This window comes from Canis lupus, chromosome 14 (genome assembly GCF_048164855.1).
Source record: "Canis lupus baileyi chromosome 14, mCanLup2.hap1, whole genome shotgun sequence".
Classification (NCBI taxonomy): Eukaryota; Metazoa; Chordata; class Mammalia; order Carnivora; family Canidae; genus Canis; species Canis lupus.
In genome coordinates, this window is record NC_132851.1 from 6,218,120 (window position 1) to 6,241,513 (window position 23,394).

General features: G+C 39.3%; 1 protein-coding gene and 1 long non-coding RNA gene across 23 annotated transcripts in view; one reads left to right on the top strand and one right to left on the bottom strand.

Annotated features, from left to right (window-relative positions):
- The window catches only part of AZIN1 (antizyme inhibitor 1), a 32,051-nt gene extending 14,210 nt beyond the window's left edge, over window positions 1-17,841 (bottom strand). For 2 of the 7 annotated variants that reach the window (XM_072774109.1, XM_072774111.1), the window contains exons 1-3: window positions 17,472-17,841; window positions 13,182-13,319; window positions 432-629 (exon numbers count right to left, since the gene is read on the bottom strand). In XM_072774109.1, the coding sequence (XP_072630210.1) occupies window positions 432-533 (102 nt within the window). In that variant the 5' untranslated portion in view covers window positions 534-629; window positions 13,182-13,319; window positions 17,472-17,841. Of the gene's footprint in view, window positions 1-431; window positions 630-5,674; window positions 5,854-13,181; window positions 13,320-17,471 lie in introns of all 7 variants that reach the window. The other 5 variants (XM_072774110.1, XM_072774105.1, XM_072774107.1 and 2 more) reach the window with 5 other exon arrangements.
- The window catches only part of LOC140603657 (uncharacterized), a 72,102-nt gene continuing 65,318 nt past the window's right edge, over window positions 16,611-23,394 (top strand). For 4 of the 16 annotated variants that reach the window (XR_012006604.1, XR_012006610.1, XR_012006605.1 and 1 more), the window contains exon 1: window positions 17,360-17,854. This is a non-coding gene — a long non-coding RNA (uncharacterized lncRNA). Of the gene's footprint in view, window positions 16,707-17,358; window positions 17,855-18,170; window positions 18,526-23,394 lie in introns of those variants that run through there. The other 12 variants (XR_012006603.1, XR_012006611.1, XR_012006614.1 and 9 more) reach the window with 8 other exon arrangements.

Consider the following 23,394-nt stretch of genomic DNA (forward strand, 5'->3'; position numbering starts at 1 on the left):
AGTGAATGAGTCTATAGAAGCTGACACTTGGTGTAGTAGAGTAAGCATTCTGTATTGTTATCAAGTTCTCAGCCAATATACACAACCAAGATTATGTGAAATATAAATTACAATCTACTCAAGCATATAGCTGAGAAAAACAACTTATCAAGGAGAACAGCCATATACCAAGAAAATAGAACATACAAGAGCTGAGTGTTAAAAGGTACAGCAGAGAAAGAATGGTTGGGAAGCCACTAGTTTTAATGTGGGATAGAAAGAAAATCTCATCGCTACTCAAGGGAAGTGGTTGCATCAAATGAAGACAATGTGGAGAAGTTATAAACATCTGAAAAAAGTACTTTTATCAGATTAACATCTTGGAAATAGAGCAACTAGAATTCAGAAATTTATACACACCGTAACTGAGAAATATGAGATAGCACACTTACCAGGGTATGTTCATAAACATAGTTATCAATAACATTTCCAAGGTTTGTTCCTTCATCCAACAGGCCAACGGAGTAGTTTGCATCATCAAGAAATCCTTTCATCTCAGCCGTATTCCACAAAGCCGAAAGTCATAAACCAGGAAAAACAAGAGACGGGCCACCAAGCCTTACGTCTGGGTCCTTAGAATATGCAACAAACTGACAAAATAGAAGTTATTTCAAAGTCTGTATTATTTCACTAGTTAACCTTAATGTAGTAGTTGTCAATGAAAGTGTACTAAGTGCGTAATTTAGTGAGGAATCTGTGATCACTTAACATTTGCAGAAACACTAGATCATTCGATATCTTTTTGGTGCCCATTTTAAAGTGAATGTGTATTTTATACTTTTGAAAACCAAGCTCAATATGACAATTTAAGATAATCCACACATGCACAGTTTATTACCAGTCAATATGGTCACCTTATTTATAGAGTTGTAGACCCAGTCAGTATTATTCATCTTGCTTTGTTGTTCTCTCATAACATACACAATTTTAGAAAAAAAAAAATGCATTCTAAGTAAAGAAAGCTAGTGAAATACCTATCTGCAGCCAAGTAATCAAAATACTGGTCTAAGCTTCAATATACTGCCAGCCACATCCCATAAATTCTAGAGTAGGGGAAAAATGAAGTCACAGAAATGAGTAGGGGTGGAGAAAGTGACTTTCGTGGATCATCTGTAGCTTTGATACAGACTGCCTAGGTCTCACTTCAAGCTGGAAATGATACTGGCTCTTTCAGGTTAGCAGTGTTTAAGTCTCTTATGAGGTAAGCTGAAATCCTTATTGGACTAGATGTAGAAAGACCCATATGTTTGTGGCTGTATCATTTAATATCTATGTGATCCTAAGTCAATTTCTTTAAACTTCAGTTAATTATATTAACTACTGCCTCAAAAGGTTATTGTTAAAAAAAAAAGTATAGCATATGAATAAAAAATATTTGTTTTAAGTGTTGTTTCAGAATAGCTTAAGTTGCCAACTGCCAGAAACACAAAAATGCCATACTTTAAAAGTAGGTTACAAGCGGGCACCTGGGTGGCTCAGTTGGTTAAATGTCTGCCTTCAACTCAGGTCGTGATCTTGGGGTGCTGGATGGAGCCCCACGTCAGGTTCGCTGCTTCTCCCTCTGCCCCTCCCTGCTCATACGCTCTCTCTCAAGTAAAACCTTTAAAAAAGCAACTAGGGACAAGCTAGGCATCTGGTAGGTATATCCTAAACCATTTACTAAAAACACTGAAAAGGCTAAAATACAACCTCTTCCCTATGGAAGAAATTCTTTCCCCTCCCCAAGATCACCCATTCTCCTCTGGGTAACATACTGACATAAAGGTTTATCATCTTTTCTAAATTCACTGGTCCTTAAACTTTACTTTAAGTAAGGATATCTTTTAACATAAAAAGTCCATTAGCAGAACAAGTCTTCCAGACAGGATACTGCTTATTATCTGGTACTGATTTCTGGTTGCCACATTAATAATGGAAACAGACCAGCTGCTCTTGGTAATCTATTTTAAAACTTGCACAGCTTTTCCTGTGTCCTTCATTCTCCCTTTCCCTCCCCTCCATGCTGCTCTATGGTGCGGTGTTCACCTTTGGTGATGGCTCTTATCTTACAGGTATACTCCATTTCAATGGTTCCCAAAGTGTCAGCTTTTTGAATGCACCAAATTCATCAATAAGCCATCATATTAATCAAATTCCATGAAATACAAACAGTAGTTAGTTCTTAACTTTTAAAACACTAACAACTTCATTTCCAAGAAGTCAACTATATTCAGTTTAGCTCACCAAATCTCTTTCATTCAAGAGTAGAAATAGGAAAGTTGAGAATATCTCAGAAAAGGAGTTAAGTTAGGCATATCTAAGTGAGACTTAATACTTATGCAGTAAAGTAAAATTGTAGCCAGGACTGATGCAAACCTCTGCCCAGAAAGCACTTTAGGCCTGAGGAAACACTTATTTTAAATAATCTTTAACATTTTAGAGGAATATTCAGCTATGCACTAAGGGAACAAGAAAAGATAAAGGTTACTCATTTTAAAAAGCCTATTCAAAGAAAGAGTACAGTAGAAACTTTCAGTTAAGTTTAGCATCATGATCTTCAAAGTCAAACCGCTTCCATTTATGCTATTAATTATGAAACATTCTTAAGATCTTCAGCCTGACATTTTAGGTTCTTGAGACTCCTAAGTTTCTATGTAGTATTTAACTGGGAACCTTAGGTTATCACTCATGAATCTCCAAGTAAACTGCTGCCAAAAAATCTAGTTTAAAGTCACAACAGTATGTATCTCAATTTACTATAGTTGCAGTCCTTACAGAATAATTTTCCTCTAGCATCAGGATCCTCAGTACTTAACAAAAACATCATACCCATTCCATCCAGTCTCAACCTGCTGAATGCCTACATTCCTAAGGAAAATTTTTTATGGCAGTGTGCCAGGCACTGTTATAAGTACTTTATACATATTAGTTTTCTTAACCCTTAAAACCATTAACAGTATAATCTTCATTTTAGAGGTGAAGACACTGAGACACAGAACAATTTGTTAGCTCCAGAGATGCCAACAATCAAATTGTGTTTAAAAGCTAAAAAAAAAAAAAAGATCAGTCTCCTCAGCACATCCTTAGAAAAAGGATTCTTTTTTTAGAAACTCAATGTAACTGTCTCTGATAGAGCTTTCTTTATCACATTTCCATAATCAAGTAACTGTTTCTTAAACATATAAATTCCCCTAGTTGTAATAAATAAAGTTTATTTATATATGGTAGAAAAACATCCTATTATGCTTATTCATAGTCTTTTAACTATTTTCTAGATTTTAACCTTGCTGTTCCTTCTGTACCTTTTGTCTAATTCTCAGATTTGAAATTATGTTTTCCTTTTTAAATCTATTTAATCAGCAGTTTACATGAAACAATGTGCACCCATTTTGACAAATGTATACATAAGCATAACCACTGCCATGAAGGTAAGTTCCTTCTGTTCCTTTTGCAGTAAATCCCCAAATCCACTTCAGCCAACCACTGAGCTCTGTCAATACAGATCAGACTTGTAGAGGTAAAATAATTTTAAAGTATAACCCAGGACCAAACTAAAACAGCTGACAAACAGTAACATGAATAAAGATAGTGGAAAGCACACCCTGCTCTAAAGGATGCAATGCTTGTGAAATGGCTGTATTATTATTATTGAAATACAACTCTCAAGTCAAAAGTAACCATAGTATTATTTATGTTAGCTCACCAATTCCTACTTCACTCACAAAAGGACTCTGATGGAAAAAAAAATTCCATTTCTTATATTCGCAGTACTTAAAAAGAATGAAGGGACTAACACACCTAAACCACTAAAACAGATGTAGTACATGTAACATTATTTGATTTTCTTAATCATACAGAGCACTGCAATAAAAACTGTTAAACCAACACTAATAAAACCTATACATAAAAGATAGTTGACATAAGTGAGCTTAGTTTATCTTCTTGGATGGTCCCTGAAGATTTTGATGCTCCCACAATTCCTAGCTCAGAATAGGTGCTCAAACAGGTAGACAAAGGAGTTCACAACTCTTAAAAATGGGGAGTTCTTAAACTTAGGATTGGCTTGTGACAGCAATAAACTCTTCCAAAGTGTTGAAAAAAATGGTCTATCATTCACATCATTCACATTCTTAAAAGGAGCCCAAAAACAGGATACAAAAATGACCCACATATAAATACAAAGCTCAACTCTCAGCTGTCTTAGTTAAAAACTCAAAGTTAGGGATCCCTGGGTGGCACAGCAGTTTAGCGCCTGCCTTTGGCCCAGGGCGCGATCCTGGAGACCCGGGATCGAATCCCACGTCGGGCTCTCGGTGCATGGAGCCTGCTTCTCCCTCTGCCTATGTCTCTGCCTCTCTCTCTCTCTGTGTGACTATCATAAATAAACAAAAATAAAAACAAAAAAAAACAAAAAAAAACAAAAAAAAAAACCTCAAAGTTATATCCAGGAAATACTAATATCTCTAAAGAACCTGCAACATATAAAGACCTTCAGGAGATAGCTTTCTACCATATTCTGAGCCAACAAACCCTTTGTTCAAATGAAATGTCACTTGGAAGTCCAAAATTTCCAACTGAAAGGTTGAAATAGGTGGTAATGGGTAGGCTGATTGTGTTTCTTTTCTACCCCAAATATTATACCCCAAACTCACTGAAAGAGTCCTAAAAAGGAGCCATATTTCCAGGAGCCTTTGTCTAATTTCTTAACATGTTAGCAAAAATATTTTAAAGCTCCACTATCTCAAAAAGGTTAATGTTCTACGTTTCTGCCTTAAAGCTCTAAAGAAGTATTTTTCTAGTTTTTCAAGAAGCATTTAAAGTTACTCAGTGATGATACATTAAACCAAAAATCTATGACATATACAATCACATTCTATGGAATCAGAAAGATAAGTCTCTATGTGTTGTGGGTGAGCAGAGTTTATATTGTATACCAGATGTGCCAAGTTAATCCATCTCAATTTAAAATACCACAGGGAAATTCCAGACACCTCTCCATTAAGAATGTACTCAAACTCAGGTAATGCCACACCTACCCCCAACACTCCAATCCTGGATGTAATTTCCAACGGATACTGCACCATCTTTTATGGCTTATTAATCAGAAATGGGACTTATTTACTGCTCCAACACATATATGACCCACTACACACTCTACTCTGGTGCTGCTAGACATTGAATTATTTGCATTAAACTTCAGAAAAATCTACCCTGTGTAAATCTTAGATTTCCAAATGGAGCAAATTCATTTTTTCACAAAAGCTCTGGGGTTTAGTTTTTAATCAACACATGCTAGAAAGTATTCTCTACTTACAAGCCTTTAAGCCATATTCACAACCAAACACATTACCAATATATGGTGAAAGCAAGCTCCACTTTTTCACAGTAATACAATTGCTATAATCATAGTACTACTTTTTAAAGTAATTTCCTCTTGGATATTGTAGCTGGGAATAAAAAAGTGTTTAACATTCCTTATTTACACCTTTATTTTGGTGTTTTTTGGTATTTTTTTTTTTTAAATGAAGAGCTGCCAAAGAAACAAAGATTCCAAAGAACTGCACACTGCTCCCTGGAGCCTTCCATGAGGCCGCTGAGTCCTCATGTTCAGTGAGGGTAGCTCCAAGAGTAGTGGCTGCAGCAGCTGGGCACTTGCCTTGTTACACACCTGCTACAAAGGCTTCTATAGTTGATTGTACTTCAGAAGAAACTGATACATCTCTCAAATAATCACAAGATAATTCTGGCAGCAACAGCCCACTTGACACCAAGCTGGATGAATATGAGTCTTGGATTTCTGAAGTGAAGACCTCCCTGGAAGTAGAACAGGGAGAGCTGAAAGGTTGAGAGTACTATTTCAGATACATGTAATAAGGAAACCCAACCTTAATATATCAACCACTTTTCTAAAAGGACTTTTACTCATTAAAGAATGAGAACTTCAGATATTTGAATTACACTACTACTGTAAGGAAGCCTAAGAGCACTTCTGGTTTTTAATATATGATTTGAGGACTTAAAACTCAGCTCACAGCTTTAACAATAGACACAATGCTGTCAAAGTCAACTCTGCATTCTACCTCTGACAGAAATGTTACTTACCATATAGAATACCTTTAGAAATAACTGGACAAAAGAACATTAGAAGAGGATTCTCAAGGATGACTTGGCACTATAGATGTGAGGCCTGGAGAAGGTTCGAATCACCAGAAACAGTGCCAGGAAGCTACATACTGGAAATGGTTGGAAGTTCCAATAAATTGTGTGATGACCATAAGACCATATGGATTTTCACCATACCAGACCAAAAGTAAGTGATGGATAATAACACTAATCTACACTGAGTAACTTAGGATAATCAGGACAAAATCTGCTTCAATCAATGGTTAAGTGGAAACCCAGGAATAGCAATAAACACCCTTAAGCTTACTTTTCAGGTGGTGAGGTAAAAAAAGAAAAAAAAAAAAAAAAAAACCAAAAAACCTGATTAACCCTAGAGAAAGAACATTAAAGGTGACCGCTGAAGAATTATTTTAAAAGACAAGAGCAAGAACAAATAGGATATACATAAGGGAGGGGAAAAAAAAACAAAGGAAATGAGCCCAACAGACTAAGTTTGAAGATAAAGGCTGCCCTATGAAATGCCTCAGGATTCTAAAAATAAATCTTAATGAGAAAACAAAATACAGGATTGTAATACCAATATACTTTTACATATGAAACTGACAAGATTAGGCTCCCTTTGTCTTGAGGGCCCCTGGGTGGCTCAGTTAAGCCTCTGCCTTCAACTCAGTCACTGGGGTCCTGGGATGAGGTCCAGCACTGGGAACCCTGCTCAGCAGGGGAGCCTGCTTCTCCCTGTCCCCACAGCTCATGCTATCAGATAAATAAAATCTTCAAAAAAAAAAAATTTGTCTTGACTATTCGATGTGAAGGCTGAATTTTTTCTGAAGGAAGTGTATGTACCTCACACAAGTAAAATAATTAAGTATGAATGGGAAATATATAACCATATTAATTTCAAGCTTTCTAAGCTTTCTTAATGTAGTATAGGGAATAAAGTCTTCAAAGAAATGCACTTAATTACTATTTTGATTCCTTAGGGCAGATCTCACTGTCACCTCTCCAAAAAGAAAGATTATTAATATATAAAACACACATACAATACAATGACTGCAGCAAGTACAAGGTTAAGAAATAGAATACTCATGAAACCCTATACATCTTTCCCAGGTGGCAGTGGTCACATCTCCCCTAGAATAAGCATGTTCATGCTTTTTTAATCACTTCCTTGTTTAATTTTATTGTTCCCTATGCCCCTAAAACTTTGGCTTTACTAGTTTTGAACTATAAATAGCATCCTTGTCATTTTTCTACCGTGACTAACATCTTTTGCTCAACATTATAGGCTCCATTCACCTATAGACATGACCGGAGTCCATTAATTTTCATGGCTGTGTAGTATTTTGTGTAGATACACACTTGTCTGAACTGGATCTATGGTTACTTCCCATATTACTTATATTATTTATGACATAACCTCTGTTATTTATGTACCTAAGGGCAGGGCTATTCAGACTAAGGCCTGCAAACTAGCTGATTCGTAAGAACCAAGCAGTCCATGACATTGGGGGAACAAGAGCCTTGTCTGCTGACTGGCGGTTTAAGTAGCACTGATCTATGGCTACGTACTGGGAGAACAGCTAGGTTTTTAGTGAAAAATGGTCCTCCTCTGCTCATTTTTTTTTTTTTTTAACTTGTGGAAGCTCCTTATGAGTTTAGGATAGCAAATACCTCATTTTGAGGATTTGGGGGGAATTGTTTTTATTACAGTGTCCATGTTGAACATACTAAGATACTCCCCTTCCTACTTTGGTCATGCCAAATAGAACATGGTTGACCATGTTGAACCTAGATAAAAAGATACTATGCTTATTTAGGAACTCTTTATAAACTGGGCATCAGAGGATTCTTGCAGCAAAAAGCAAGCAATAGATGAAAAGTCCTATATTCAACATAAATCTAACACTGTCTCTATAAGCACATAAAATCATAGTACAGAATCATACCATAGGAGTATGGTAAAGAATTAACTAAAATTGAAAAACAAAACAAAAAACAAACAAAAAAAACACTAAAATATAAAACTGAAAAGCCCTACAAATTAAGGAAGTTTTTTATTAAATATTAAGAAGAAAAAAAAATATTAAGAAGATACGTGTAATTCTTAGGATTCCTATTAACTGGTGGCTTAAGATTGTAACAGCTAATACTACTCATGTTCACAATTAACAATACCTTAGAGCAATGCTGTCCAATAGAACTTCCGGTGGTAACTGAAATTTTGTCACTGCTCAAAACAATAGCCATTAGCCATATATAGCTTGCCAGCACTCACAATGTGGCTCACACAACTAAGAATTGAATTTTAAATTCTATTGCATTTTAACTTTTAAAATATAAATAGCCGGCTGGCTAGTGGCTACTTTACTGAACACAGCAGTGCCAGAGGATGCTATTTTCATAAGAATTTTTTTTTTTTTTTTAATTCACGAGAGACACAGAGGGAGAGAGATAGGCAGAGACACAGGCAGAGGGAGAAGTAGGCTCCATGCAGGGAGCCCAACGTGGGACTCGATCCCAGGTCTCCAGGATCACACCCCGGGCTGCAGGCGGCGCTAAACCGCTGCGCCACTGGGGCTGCCCTAGTAAGAAATTTTAAACTTCTAAGGATCAAGTCCACACACATCACAAATTAAAATTTCAATTAAAATTTTAATTTGTGATGTGTGCATCCAAGTAACTTTGTTCAAGGTAACAAAGATCAATTCACAAGTTTACAAAGCTAGACTATAGGAGCACAAAAAGTAACAAACCATAGCAAGTTCAGAAGAGAGATTTAAAATGTGTGCTTATATAAGATAATGAAGAAAAGGCAAAAAGTTCAGAAAGGATCATTTGAAAATAATTTATTATCTTGGGTACTTCTGGCAATCAGTTAGTTATAAGGCATTTGAGACCTCAGGGTGGCTGAGTATGGCCCAGGCAGGCTGAACACTATCACTCTAATCCTTTTATGCTGAAGAAGTATTTTCTAATTGTGCCATAACGTTCTTCACATTATTCACTGGAATAGAGAAAGGATGGCTAAATCTCTGCTTCAGTTAGCTTGTGACAAATTGCTTAACTGTGCAAGGATGGTCCTGGAATGGAGGTGAAGGACAAAAAAAATATCGGTTTCCTAAGCCTTATCAATGTGAGAGCACCTCACATAGGCTTCTCTGAACACTGGCCCGCCTAGAACAGCCTTCTGTTTATCTAGATTTCATATTTTACAAGGTACAAATACCTTATTCACTCCTAACTTAAGTGTCTCAAAATTTTGGGGAAGGGGTGGGAGGAGTCTGAAGTAAGACCACACAAAGGAGTGTAATGGAACACAAAAATTGGTAGTCACTATTAACCCCCCTGGATCACTGTTTTTTATAATAAATGTAAGAACCATTTTATTCCCTTTAAAAATTGGTCTACAATGCTTTCCAATCTTTTTGGCCCTCCCAGCAAAGACTCTGAATTTACCCAAAGAAAAAAAGGCATGTTCCCCAAACACTGTTTTATCTATTAAGGTATTTTCACATTGTGCTTGTACAGAATACTTTTCTACTAATTTACATGAGCAGTGAAGAGTCATCAAATACTATTTCATGTATACCAGGGGATACATGTACTTTAAAAACAGTGTTTTTCAAGGATAGCAGTTTTAGCTTTCTTGTCAAAGAACACCACCAACCATTAATGAATATTCTCCTGAATTTGCTTGCATCACAGAATCTATAAATTATCCAAACTAAAATTTCTTTTCTCCATGGTAAATCAAAAATCTGATTTTACTATTGACAACAGCAAAACATGAGAAAACAATACTAGTAAATTCATACAGAACATTATCTCCTAGTTAAAATAATTCATTTCAGTTTAGGGCAGGTCCTATTAAGGCATATGTAAATATTACCAATCAGGAGACAACATGAATATTTAAAATGCTGATGATTCTTACTAAGTTCCTACCTGAACATAGTCAACTAATGACAACCACAGAAAATATTTTAGACAAATATTAAGAGTCCATTTAAACCATTCTATTAATTGAAGCCTATTTCTAGATTTAGATACAACTTATTTAAAAGTATGATAATGATTAATTCAATAGGACTCCATCACCAGATCTGTTAATAAAAGTAGTTGGTTAGAAGAGAATTTAGTTTTCTGGAAAGGCCTATTTAAAAATTTTTCCATTAGGCTAATTTTATTAATTATAAAACAAGAGTGACAGCTAAAATAATTTGAGAACCTAGCCCAATGGAAAAAAACATACCAGCATAAAGCCCTAAGGAACCCTTTAAAAGACTTTCAAAAGCTTTGCCACAATGAGAGGATCTTCATTAATCTTAGAAACTACTAGTGTTGAAACATTTGTCAAATATCTTTATAGTGCTCACCTATTGCATCATACACATATTCCAAAGAAAAACTATTATGTAAGCAACCACCCAAGTTTCCAAATATTTAATAAACTATCTCAAGATTCAGATGGTTACCTGACTTAAAAACCTAACTCTGAAGGGAAATCTTAGAGCTTAGACCATTTGCACAGAACTATATGCTCTGCAATGCTACATACCAAGTATTTTCCACAAAGGCCAGTGTGTTAAAGCCCTTTTAATGACTTCTGGTTTTCCAAAACAGTATTGTTGCTCCACAGGATTTTAATGTCCACCATAACAAACTCCTATTGATATCTAAGGACATTTCTGGAAAGCAGAACTTTCTCTTGCCATTTTTACTAATTCTAGCCAAGAACCTTTGGAGTCAGAGATCTTTTCCAAATTCAAAATTTCTCAGATTTTAGAATGGTACTATAGTACATATACTTCATATTATACAGCATTCTCTAGGAGGCCAGCACCCCGTAATCACAATATTTCTGCAACAAAATTTAAAAATATTGGCACTTAATGGGATAAGATAAAAATAGCAACATCTCAAGGTTTTGTTTCCAAATCAGTTTAGGTTGCTTCAAGAAAGCTATAAAAATCTTAAGTAATTCTTGGACTTCAGAATTCTATGCATAAGGGACTCTGGGCCTGTAGCTTTATAGCAAAGTTCCAAGTGCTATTGTTTTGTTCAACATAATATACATCATATCTAGACATAATAAGTCAGTTACTTCGGTTGCCAGAACCTTGCAGAGTAATAAGTATCTTTAATATATTCTATCTGTGCTCATCCACTCCTGAAAGAGGAGTAAACTATGGACTTTCCCAGTACTACAGTATATTAAATAAAAACTACTTTCCCAGATTTGCCAGACTCATTTATTAAGCTATCAGTTCACTGATACAAGTTTAAGAGGAAACACCACTAGAAATATTATTCAACTAAAAAAAAGTCCATCTTTTAATATGATCTTCCTTAAATCATGAAGCCTGTTCTTGAATTTCCATTTCAGAATCTATTTGTGACTGTGATGTCAACTAGACCCCACCCCAGAAAAGTTAAATCTCCAAGTCAATGAGGGGAGAATATTAGATATATTGGAAATAGAACTGATTACTAACAAAAATTAAGAAATCCCAGACTTGGTACTGAGATGGCAGCAACAGTGCTACTCTACTATGCATACAAGCCACCTGGTTAAAGTGCAGCTTGAGTCAGGTTTGGGTGGGGCTAAGATTCTACATTTCTATTACAGATGATGCTAATCCCCAAAACCACACTACATTAATAAGTGGTGCTTAATACACTCAAAAATGAGAATCATTGTTATCAGCTTAGGGCTAAAGGAACTGTTCTAGTTTTAGCTATGATTTTAAAAATAAGCAGTATGCTCAAACTCACACAGCTAGGAGAAAACCAGTATGAGAAATCTGCTAGTCAGGTTTCTAAGTCAGTAGAACTTGCAAGAAATCCTATTATTTAAACCGTTTTCCTCCCCTCTCTTTAGCCTTGCAAATGTGTTGAAAGGTCTGCTTTAACATACTTTAATTAGATAGAGCAAACATTTTTTTTTTTGATAGAATCTATTTAACAACATCAGACTATATTTAACACTATATCGATACTCTAAACTTTTCTGAAAATTTCAATTGTTATCTCCTCCAAGTCTCTGGACACTTAGAAACATCCAAACCTCAAAACCCAAGTTTCAATAGCAAGAAACGTATAATAAATTTAAAAAATAATAATAATAAACTATGTAAATCTAGCAGCACAAATTCAAAGAACAGTTTACTGTTGAATTGTATGTTGCAGTTTTAGGTATGAAATTCATCCAAGAAAGTGGCATGCTGGAAGACATACATATATCATCTCTCAGTAAGTCCTCTAAAAGCAACCAATTTTTCTCCACCAGCTGAGTACTATATAAACCCATTTTATGAAACAATTATCAACTCTAGTAATCCATTATACCAGGCAAGACGCTCAAACTAGAAAAACAAGAAGATTCATCTCTTATATCCCATATTGTGGGGTACAGTTTCAGTTAGTGGAATGAAAAACAGAATCTTTTGCAATATTTAAATGCCTACACCTTAAGTTAAAAACAAACAAAATACAAAATCTTTCCAACTTATATTAAAACCTGGGCTAGGGGATCCCTGGGTGGCTCAGCGGTTTAGTGCCTGCCTTTGGCCCAGGGCCTGATCCTGGAGTCCCAGGATCGAGTCCTACATCAGGCTCCTCGCATGGAGCCTGCTTCTCCCTCTGCCTGTGCCTCTGGTACTCTCTCTCTCTCTCTCTCTCTGTGTCTACCATGAATAAATAAATAAAATCTTAAAAAATAATAAAAAAATAAAACCTGGGCTAGTTAAGACTTCCTAAAGCTTGGCTTGTAGTATGTACCTAAGTATAGTAATACTTGTTATGTACCCAAAATAAATTAAGTGATCCAATCATTGGTAAACAATGCATACAAAGCTGAATCAGTATACCCATAACTGTCAAACCTTTATGTTAGAACTATAAAAAGCACTATAAAAGTCACTTCACTTTAAGAGATAAGAGATAAGTACAGTTTCAAGTTTTGAAAAAAACTGAGCAACAAAGAACTCTCCTTTACTTCAATTTTACAAGAGCCCCAGCATAGACATGAAAATACTTACATGGACAAGTTAGGAGATGGAACCCCCCTATCATCAGCTAGGTTCCCAAGGTGGCTCAGCGTTGAAGTCGAACTGCTCTCTATACAGCACTTCTCCTAGGCCCTCTGGGTAGTTGTATACTTGGTCAGAAAGTTCGCCCTAAAGAAAGGAATGAAAATAGTAGTAAATAGTCCTAAATTAAGAAAATTAGCTTGTTCTTCGAGCAGATTAAATTGACTTAAAGATTAACTGTGGGAATAAGTTTTAGTTTTAAAAGAGTGTTTCATCAGTCACATTATACAAACGATGTTTTCAAAAGGTTTACCATAATACCAAGTACTTTTTTTCTGTAGTAAAAATTTCCAAGCTGCTATAAGTACAAAATTCAGAGCTTGATGTCATGATCATCTTTCCAAGTCACTTTATCTACCTAACAGTTTCCAGCCTTCATCTAATTTCATTTTCACTTTTATTCATCTTCTAAAACCCAAATTTCTCAGTGCCCTAAAATTGAAAAACTTCCAAGTACCCTCATCAACCTGATGTATAATGTTCTGGCATGATCTGTAATCTGGAACTACCCAGAACATTTCTTTTACTCTCCAAATTTCAAGTCCTCTTTACTTAAAATGTAGAATCTTACTACATACCAAAAAGATCTTAGCTGATATGCCACTTATGTGAAATAATGCTTGATAATTGCCTTACACAGCAGGCAAGTATTTAAGGGTTGTATCTCTCCTCCACATACCTTAACCTATCTAGACTTTCGTCTACAATCACTAGAACTATGAATGTGAAGTGAACTATGAATGTGAACTATGAATGCTTAGCATGTTACAAAACGCTAAATTTGAGCCATGGTTATTACTGATTATGGTTTGCTTGGATGGATTTCTCACCTTCAAACAAAACTGCTACATCTATACTTCTAATCATAATTAGGTGGTTGCACTTTAAACTAATATAACCTGACAGGACTTCCTAGAAAAGGTGATAAGGAAGCCAGAAAAAGGATTAAACTAGAAAGTATAGAGTTAAGAATCAGAAAAATTTCAAATGTACCCCAGACATATGTAAAGCATCTCAAAAAAATAAAAATTTAAAAAAAATAAAGCATCTCTCACCACCAGGATAGACGCATCCTTGTGGTTCTTCAACCTACTAGGAGAATATGCTCACACTCTTGGATGAGTCAAGAACCCATACAGACATATAACTGTGATTATAATCTTACTATTAAATTTCAAATAATATACTCCAAAACAAAGATTTTGATTCTTCCCACACCAAGATAATTTTTAAAATAAATTAAAAGCTGACTCATGCTGAAGACAGAGTTTATTCTCAATTATCCTGTCTTAGGATAATTACTCTGGGTGAAAAGACTCATCTCACCCCTACCAGGTATCCACACAGCTATTTTGCTTAATGTAACCCAAGAGCAGTGGCGTAAAATGTTAAAGATATTAAACTTCGGACATTCAAAAATGTTCTTCAGCATGATCTCTAAAACATTTCCATCTAACAAAAAGATACTAATAGGAAATGAAGGCCCTAAAATATGAAAGGCACATTTTAGTAAAATATGAAAGGCACATAGGCTAAGAGGGCCAGTTACATACAGGATATTTGTACAGTCAAAATAAACCGTAAGGAAGTTAAATGAAAATGTGTAGAAAAAGAGGTATAGGAAAAGATAATTATTCTTATTTAGAATGGTATGTGTAATCAGTTGCAATCAAGTTCTTTAACTGAAGAGAATGTCTCGTTACATCTATGTGAATAAGCATGGGAAGAACTAGTCTTGACTGAAAGCAGTAGGTCTCTACCACACACACACAAAAAAACATTATTTTAGCCTAGTATCCTCAAATTATCAGCATTTCCCTGAATAACAAATATTGTCTTTACCAATGACTTTTTAAGAAGTTGCTACGTGGCATTCTTTCCCCAAACCCCAAACTAAAGTCTAATTATGAGAAAAAAAAAATCAGACAGCCAAATTGAAGGACCTTCTACTGGATATCAGGCCAATACTACTTCTCTAGGCTGTCAAGGACATGACAAACAAGGTTAAGAAACTGTCAGAAAGAATTGGGGAAAGCATGACAACTAAATGTAATGTGGTACCTTGGATTATCCTGGAACAGAAAAAGGACATTAAAAACTGATGAAATTCAAGTAAAGTCTGCAGTTTAGTTCACAGTAATGCATCAAAGTCAGTTTCTTAGTTTTGACAAATGTACCACAGTAAAATGCTAATAATAAGAACTGAATGAGAAGTATGCACCTCCGTACTACCTTTGCAACTTTTCTGTAAATCCAAAATTTCAGAATAATTTATTTTATAAAATTAGGCAAAGTATTCACATAATGGACTACCACTGAGGAATAAAAGTAACAACCTACTGATCTACGTATCAGGGTTAAGTATCAAAAAATGTGCTGAATTAAAGCCTTTTACATAAAATAATGCTAACAATATAATTCCATTTACATGCAAGTTTTAGAATAGACAGATCTATGGTTTAAAAAAAAAAAATCAGAATCCTGGCTGCCTCGGGAAGAGTAGGGCGGGGGGGATAGCATTTGAAGGGGTAAAAGAGAAGTTTCTGGCAATGCTCTACATCTTGATAGATTTGGATTACACTACTCTTATTTTTTGTTAGAACCTACAAAATGATAGATTAAAGATCTGCGCATTGTATCCAAAGGTTTTTCTTTTTAAGAATAAACAGTATTAAACTACAGCACATACTTATGAACTGAAGATTGGTAAAGTGTTCTGGTGTCTCCAACTTTGAATGAAATACACGGAAAAATGAGATGGATTGATGGATAGCAGGATGGCAAATAAAGCAAAATGTTGCTAAATGAATCTAGGAGAGGGTACAATTCTTTTGCCTTCTATGTTTGAAAATGTGTAAGTTAAATAAATCTGACAAGAGAGGAGGCACCGATTACGTGATCACTGCACCTACTGTAACTCATTTAATTAGGAGCCAATCTTTCCTACTAAATGTAAACTCCTCAGGGCTTCTTTGTCTTCATGACCATGATCTGCATTCTCACATTTGTAAAAAAATAATAATAAAGATCAGGGCCTTGCCTGACAATCATTAGCCATATTTCTGCCAGGTTCGTCCCATCGATTCTTCCCCCCACACAGCACTTCTCTCCTTTTAAGAGTCGTCAGGTTCCCACCCAAGCTGGGGGCTAAAGGTCGAAAAACTACGGGATAGAAAACATCTTAAAAGACCCAAGATGCCACCACAAAATCCAGTTAAATCTGAACATCATAGGGCTATAAACTGTGTCCCCGACTTCAGGTTTCTGACCCAGCAGTTTAGCCCAAGACACATACACGCTCAAATATTTTGGGCAAGAGTTAAAACACGTCACCATCATTCCTGTTGGCAGTCAAAATAGCACTTGATAAGCCACCCAAGCCTACCGTTCTCCCTCTCACTGCCCAGGAATCGTGGCGCGGACGGGAAAACGAAGCCATGGTGACTAATCCTCAGGCTCCAGGAGGTGACTGGGGTGAGTGAAGGCGACTTGGCCCAATCAGGAGCGCCGCAGGGGGCGGAGTAGCAGCCCCGAGGCTTCCAGAAGGGGCCAAAGGCCTCTCCCTCGCTACCTGACACCGGGGCTTCCCTGCCTCCGGGCCTCGAGTGGCGTCAACTTTCCTCCACCAGAGGGGGGCCGCACTCCCCGCACCCCAAGAACCAGTCCTCCTTCGGCAGCTGTCACAGGAGGCCGCCGCCGGGCCCGCCCCGCTCCATTCATAGGGCCCCAGCCGTTGCAACCCTTCGCGCCGCCCGCGGGGTTACCGGAGGCGACGGGGCTCCGGGCGGGGGCTGCGGGAGCAAGGCCCCTCAAGGCTGCGGCCCGGCCCCCCTCCCCGGAAACAGCAATGCACCACGGGAGAGGGGTGGGGGCCGCACGCCGCCGGGAGACTGCGCCGACCCCCGGCGGAGACCCCCACGAGCGCCCCCACACGCACACGCCCCCTCACCTTCACCGCGGCGGCGGCGGCGGCGGCGGCGGCGGCGGCGGCGGCGGCGGCGGCGGCTCCCGCTCCGCCGAGCGCCCGGCGGCCGCCGGAGGGCCCCGAAGCGCGCCCGCCACCCCAGCCCGCCGCGCCGGCACCGACCGCCGCCACACACACCGCCGTCCGCCATGTTCGCGGCAGCCGGCCGCGGGGCACTGCGGGCCGCCGGTCGGGCGGAGGGGCCCAGCCGGCAGGCACCCGGCAGCTCCCCGAGGCTGGCCCCGCGCCCCCGCGCCCCTCGGGTCGGTACTCACGTGAGATAACGGCCCAAAGAGTCGGGTAAAGCGTCTTCTCTTTTTCGGCGGAATTTTTAAAGAGGGATGTGGTTACCTTGAGCAGAAATACCCAAGGCGGCCTGGGCCATAGGCTGCGGGGACGACGTGGGGGGAAAAGCGCGGCACCGACACCAGCTGTGCAGCAGTGGCGGCGGCGGCCGAAGGGAGAAATAGAACAACAACGCGGGTAGAAGAAGAATGGCGAGGGCTGGGTGGGGAGAGGATTCGGCCTCGTCACGCTGCAGAGCCGAAGACCGAGAAAGGATGAAAAGAGGCAGAGGTGGGAAAAAAAAGGAAACACCGCAGCCGAGCGAAAAGCCAGAGAGTGTGGGAAGGCGGCGCCGGAGACGCCAGTATTTATGGTAAGGGGGCGGGGCCTGATGACGTCACAGCCGGCCGGGCTGCCGCGCGAGCGGGGCGGAGCAGGGCTGCGGCCCGGGTCGAGGGGAGGGAGCGGAAGAGAAAGGCGTGAGGCGCGGGCAGCGGGGTGGGGGGCGAAAGGGGGCGGTGCGGGCTACCCTGCGTGCAGGTGCCCAACGCCTGTGGCTTCCCGCCCTCCCGAGGGCCGTCGCTCCTCACCCGGCGGAGCCCCGTGCGCTCGGACGGGGGCGGGCGAGGGGAAAGGGACGCGCCGGGGCCGGGGCCGGGGCCGGGGCCGGGGCGCAGCGTCGCCCGCGCCTGCAAGCCCCGGGCGCCCACGCTCCCGCCTGCGGCTGGCCCCGGCGCGGTGGGAGTTGGGCTCGGCGCCCCGGCGGCCACGACTTCCAGAGTCGTGCTGAGCCGGGGGCAGCGGCTCGCGTGCACCGCCTGGGGAGGCTCTAAGGGAGGCCTGCAGGGCCTTCGCCGGAGCTCCGCCCCTCGAGAGCGCGACGCTTTGGGAGGGTTCCACCGGCTGTGCCCGGGGACTGCCCTCCCAGGGTGAGTTAGCGCACTCCTCCGTGGAAGCCAGTTCCTAAATGGCCGGGATGGATGGGCCCAGCGCTGGTGAGGTTACCGAGAGCCTCCTGACCGCGTGAAAATGTCCCCAGTGCGCGTATGTTACAACATGGTGCAGTAGGATTTTTTTTTTTTTTAAAGGAGTGTGGCCTCTATGTCATTATTTAAAGGGTTGGTGCAATTACACCCAGCCCTTGTTAATGAAGGGTCAGTGTTGGTGAGAGGATTACTGATGTTACAAACGCACGATACTTTAATCCTCCACTTCATAACAAACTTTTTAAACTGGGGAACCTAATATGACCTACATAGCTTTTAATTTATTCTCATCTTTTAAAAATGTCTTCATATTAGTGATCAGAAACTTTTGAGTCCTCTCATGCTAACTCCTTGTGAATCAAGAGTCAATGACATAAATGAAATGTATATTTATACATCCCTCCTAAGTTAAAATCTATGAGATTAAGACCCTGACCTTTTTCTTCGTTCGTTTTTCCCCACCTTCAATTTACTTTGTGAGCAGCACTGTGTCTGATTAATAAATCATAAATTAGAAAAGAAGAGTAATAGCCTTCCTAGATGGAAAGATAGAAAAGCTGAAATGTAGGCTTTTGGAGGAAAGTATTAGGTAAAAATTGGGAGCTGTGGATGCTCCCTAATTTTGTTTTTCTATATTTCACTCTGCTATATCTTGACTTTTCTTTCATTCCTTAAAAATTCTTTTTGATTCAGAACATTTAGAAACACAGCACTTTACTAAACCCCCTGGTGGAAGGAGGTGGCTAGAGATGAATACACTACTTGAAATCTTGCTTACAATCTAGCAGGAGAAATAAGACAACTACACAAAATAAATTTTTTTACAGAGAAGTGATATGCAATGTGGAACCTAGTGGAGAGAGGAAATCATTGCAGCTGAGAGAAAGGCTGCTACGGAAAGGTAGTGATAAATTTTGAGAGCAGATGTTCCAAACATTGGGAAAAAGTGATTTTGAGAGCAGATATTCTAGGTAAGGAAACAAGTGAGAGAAGGCACAGAAATGAGCCAGTTTAGAGAATTGTGAGTGGGCTTTCTGGCTCCAGTGTAGGGGCCTGGTTGCTAATGAGATAGAAAAGGTAGGTTACAGTGAGATCGAGAAATGATCAGAGCTTGGACTTTATTCTGGAACCATTTAAGCAGGAACACGATATACTCAGATGTTTTCAAAAGATTATTCTGGTATCAGTGGGATTAAAAATAGGTAGAAAGTTTGGAAGACACAGTGTGGGGACTCTTTAAAAAGTTAAGAATGCTAAGGGGATCCGAATGGATGGGAGAGAAAAGGCATAGAAAGCTAGAAGGTAATCTTTGAATGTCAAGAGAGATAAGAAGGTGTCAAATGATTTGGGTATATTAAGCTAATTAACAGGGAGGATTCTGGAATTATGAACATAGGTAGAAATAGAAGAACCCAGTTTGGAGGAAAGAATATGAGACTGCTTTGAGCATAGTTGAAGTTGTTATTGTAATATCCATGTAAAGATGGTCCAAAGGCCCCTGGAAATAGGGAGATCTGGAGCCCTTTGGGCTATGAATTTGGGAGCCTTTCTTATAGACATGATGATTAAGAAAATGTTGAGGTCTACAGGAAAAGGGATGTAAGTACAGGAACCTGAGAAATGCCAGAGAGAAGAGAGGCTGGCAGAGAAAACCAAGAGGACCAGCCAGAGAAGTGGAAGGAGAATCACCATAGTACAATGTCAAGCCATGTAAGAAGGATGGTGTTCCAAGATAGAAAAAGTGATTAAGATGTCTTATCACTCAACCAGGATGGGAAGAGGGTTCTGATTCTGGCAAGTGACAAATCATGGGTAAACTCTGATCTCCTGTTAAGTTTGGATTTTTATCCCTAAAAAGTTTCAATCATGGGAGTGGTTTGAATTTCAGAAAAAGACGACTGTGAAGATAGGAAGAAGGAGGGCTACAAGCAGAGAGAACACTTGGAAAGCTATTGTAATGATCCATCAAGAATGATAAGGGCCTGAAAAGAAGTTATCTGTGACTTTTAACTGAGTAATTTCAGTGGAGTGGGAGGCACAGAAGTTAAATTTGAGTGAGGAGTAGCTGAGGTGAAGTCATTGGATGTTGACCACTCTTTCAAGTGGAAGGTACTGGGATCCCTGGGTGGCGCAGCGGTTTAGCGCCTGCCTTTGGCCCAGAGCGTGATCCTGGAGACCCGGGATCGAATCCCATGTCGGGCTCCCGGTGCATGGAGCCTGCTTCTCCCTCTGCCTGTGTCTCTGCCTCTCTCTCTCTCTCTCTCTGTGACTATCATAAATAAAAATAAAAAAAAAAAAAATCAAGTGGAAGGTACTGGACCTGAGCCTAATTCAACATCATTTATACTATGAAGCAATTCAACAATCTATTATTCAAATGACACGCCCTCATGATTAGTGTTTGTGTATTCAAAATTAAAGAATAATGCAGCTAGCACTATTGTATTTATTGTAGTTGAGGAAAACAATAGAACCTTAAAAATTGTACTGCAGTGGACTAGCCAACATAGTATATAACTTTAACAGAACGATAGCTTCCCTAATGAGAACAGCATATTTAATTGTGTTTGGGGTTTGAGGTTTTGGTTTTTTTGCCAAGTTAGGTTACTCATATATAAAAACACAGGTAGTGCCAGGGAAACTATTATTATTAAACAGAAAGCTCTAAGATAAAGTGATACAGTACCATTCACACTTAGGTCATCCTGGTCCATTGATTCAAACTTACTTGCTTTTGTGCCAATAGTTATAAAAGTTGGAATGAATTAGATTGATGATAAAAACAAGTCACTCAAAAACAATAGGTACACCTAAAAACAGCCTATAATAAAAATATCTTGTTATCACATATATAAATATGACAAATGTAGAGCCCAATTATAATCAAGAGTAAAAATACCAGTTTAATGGGAATCTTTAAAGAGAGCTTAATAAGCATTTTTATTGCTAAAGTGCATTCTTTGAGTACTCATTATATAGAAAACTAAAATATATAGTTTTTGTTTTGGGTGTTTTCTGGGGATTTTTAAAGTTTTAATGTTAAGTTTCATAGGTAATGGTAATACTCTGAAATTCAAGCATTTTAAAGAATACTTTGTAAAAATAACATTTTCAAACTGATATATAGTAAAAAAAAGTACATAATAATTTAATTAATCTATGATGTATAAATAATATTTCCACAGTTCAAGTTTTCACAGTCAAAATATATAGGTTTTGAATAATTAAAACATTCACATTTTTAAAAAAGTTTTATTTAACTAATCTCTACACCCAACGTGAGGCTTGAACTCACGACCTCAAGATCAAGAGGCCCATGTTCTTCCAATTGAGCCACCCAGATGCCCCAAACATTCACATTCTTTTTTTTTCTTTTTGATAAGCAACATAGCAAAGTTTATTGAGTGATAGTAAAGTGATAGCTCAAAGCTTGCAAAGAGGGAAGGGCCCAAGAGGGTTGTCATTGGAGTTTCTAAGTCTAGGGTTTTTATGGACTTGCTGAAGGGCTGTTTTAATCTAATTAACCCTCCCTGCACCTGTCATCCAATCAGATTTTTGTTATCTATCACGTGGGAAAGGGGAAAGGGTAGAGGTCTCCTTCCAGGGTGGTGTAAATCCTTTTAAGGATTATTTCCTCCTGGCATGGGGGGGGGGGGGGGGTTGTCCCTGCCTGCCTTTCTTCCAACTATCCTCCATCATTCCCCACTAACTGTAACCCTAACTGCTGTTAAGGGAAAAGGTTCACATCTGATCATAGCTACTTCCTGCTGGCATAGGAGTGGGTGTGTCAGGGTATTGGATGGGGCAGCAGTCAGGATCCCTCTAGTTCTAGCCTGTCAAGGGATCCCCTGTAGAAGTCTGGTTTGACCTCCATGTGAGACTCCACCATTTGGATTTTGATGACCTTTATTCTGGAAAATATAAAGTGGGTTAAGGCATTTAGGAGGCAAGTCCCAGAGCACAATGCAAGATGGAGCATAGCCTAGCATAAATCAGTTAAACATTACGTTTAAGAAGACTTACATGTGTCTTCTTGTTGCTTCCACTAGTTCAAGGTCCTCTCTGGATTCACAGAAGTGTTTCTGGTTCCTTATTGTTAGGCCCTATTGGGGACCAGGGTTTGACTCTGGAATGGTAGATCCAGGCTTCAAAAATCACTGTATATGGGCCTTCCCAGACTGGCTAGTTAGCTGTCCTTAATGGTTGAGATCCCAGACGACCTCCCATAAAATGTTACAGGATTTGCTCCTCCTTCAGTGCCCGTGATTCTTGGTCACACCACTTCAGAGAATGAAGAGGTAGACCAAAGAGTGGTGGGCAGTGAAGCAAAGCTTATTGAGCGATATTAGAGTGATAGATAGTATAAAGCTTCCAAAGAGGGAAGGGACCCAAGAGGGTTGCCCAAACATTCACATTTTAAAACATGATATTTGGGGATCCCTGGGTGGCTCAGTGGTTTAGTGACTGCCTTTGGCCCAGGGCATGATCCTGGAGTCCTGGGATCGAGTCCCATGTCGGGCTCCCTGCATGGAGCCTGCTTCTCCCTCTGCCTGTGCCTCTGCTTCTCTCTCCTTCTCTGTATCTCTCATGAATAAATAAATAAAATCTTAAAACAAAAAAAAAACCATGATATTTCAGTTGTCTACCACATATTTTGGTACACTCATAGTCTTGTAAAAAGCTAACTTGTGGGCAGCCCCGGTGGCTCAGCAGTTTAGTACTGCCTTCAGCCCAGGGCCTGATCCTGCAGACCCGGGATCGAGTCGCACCTCGGGCTCCCTGTATGGAGCCTGCTTCTCCCTCTGCCTGTGTCTCTGCCTCTCTCTCTCCATGTGCCTCTCATGAATAAATAAATAAAATCTTAAAAAGAAAAAAGCTAACTTGCTTCTTAAGAATCTGGTGCTATTGGGCTAGTGAAAATGGGTAA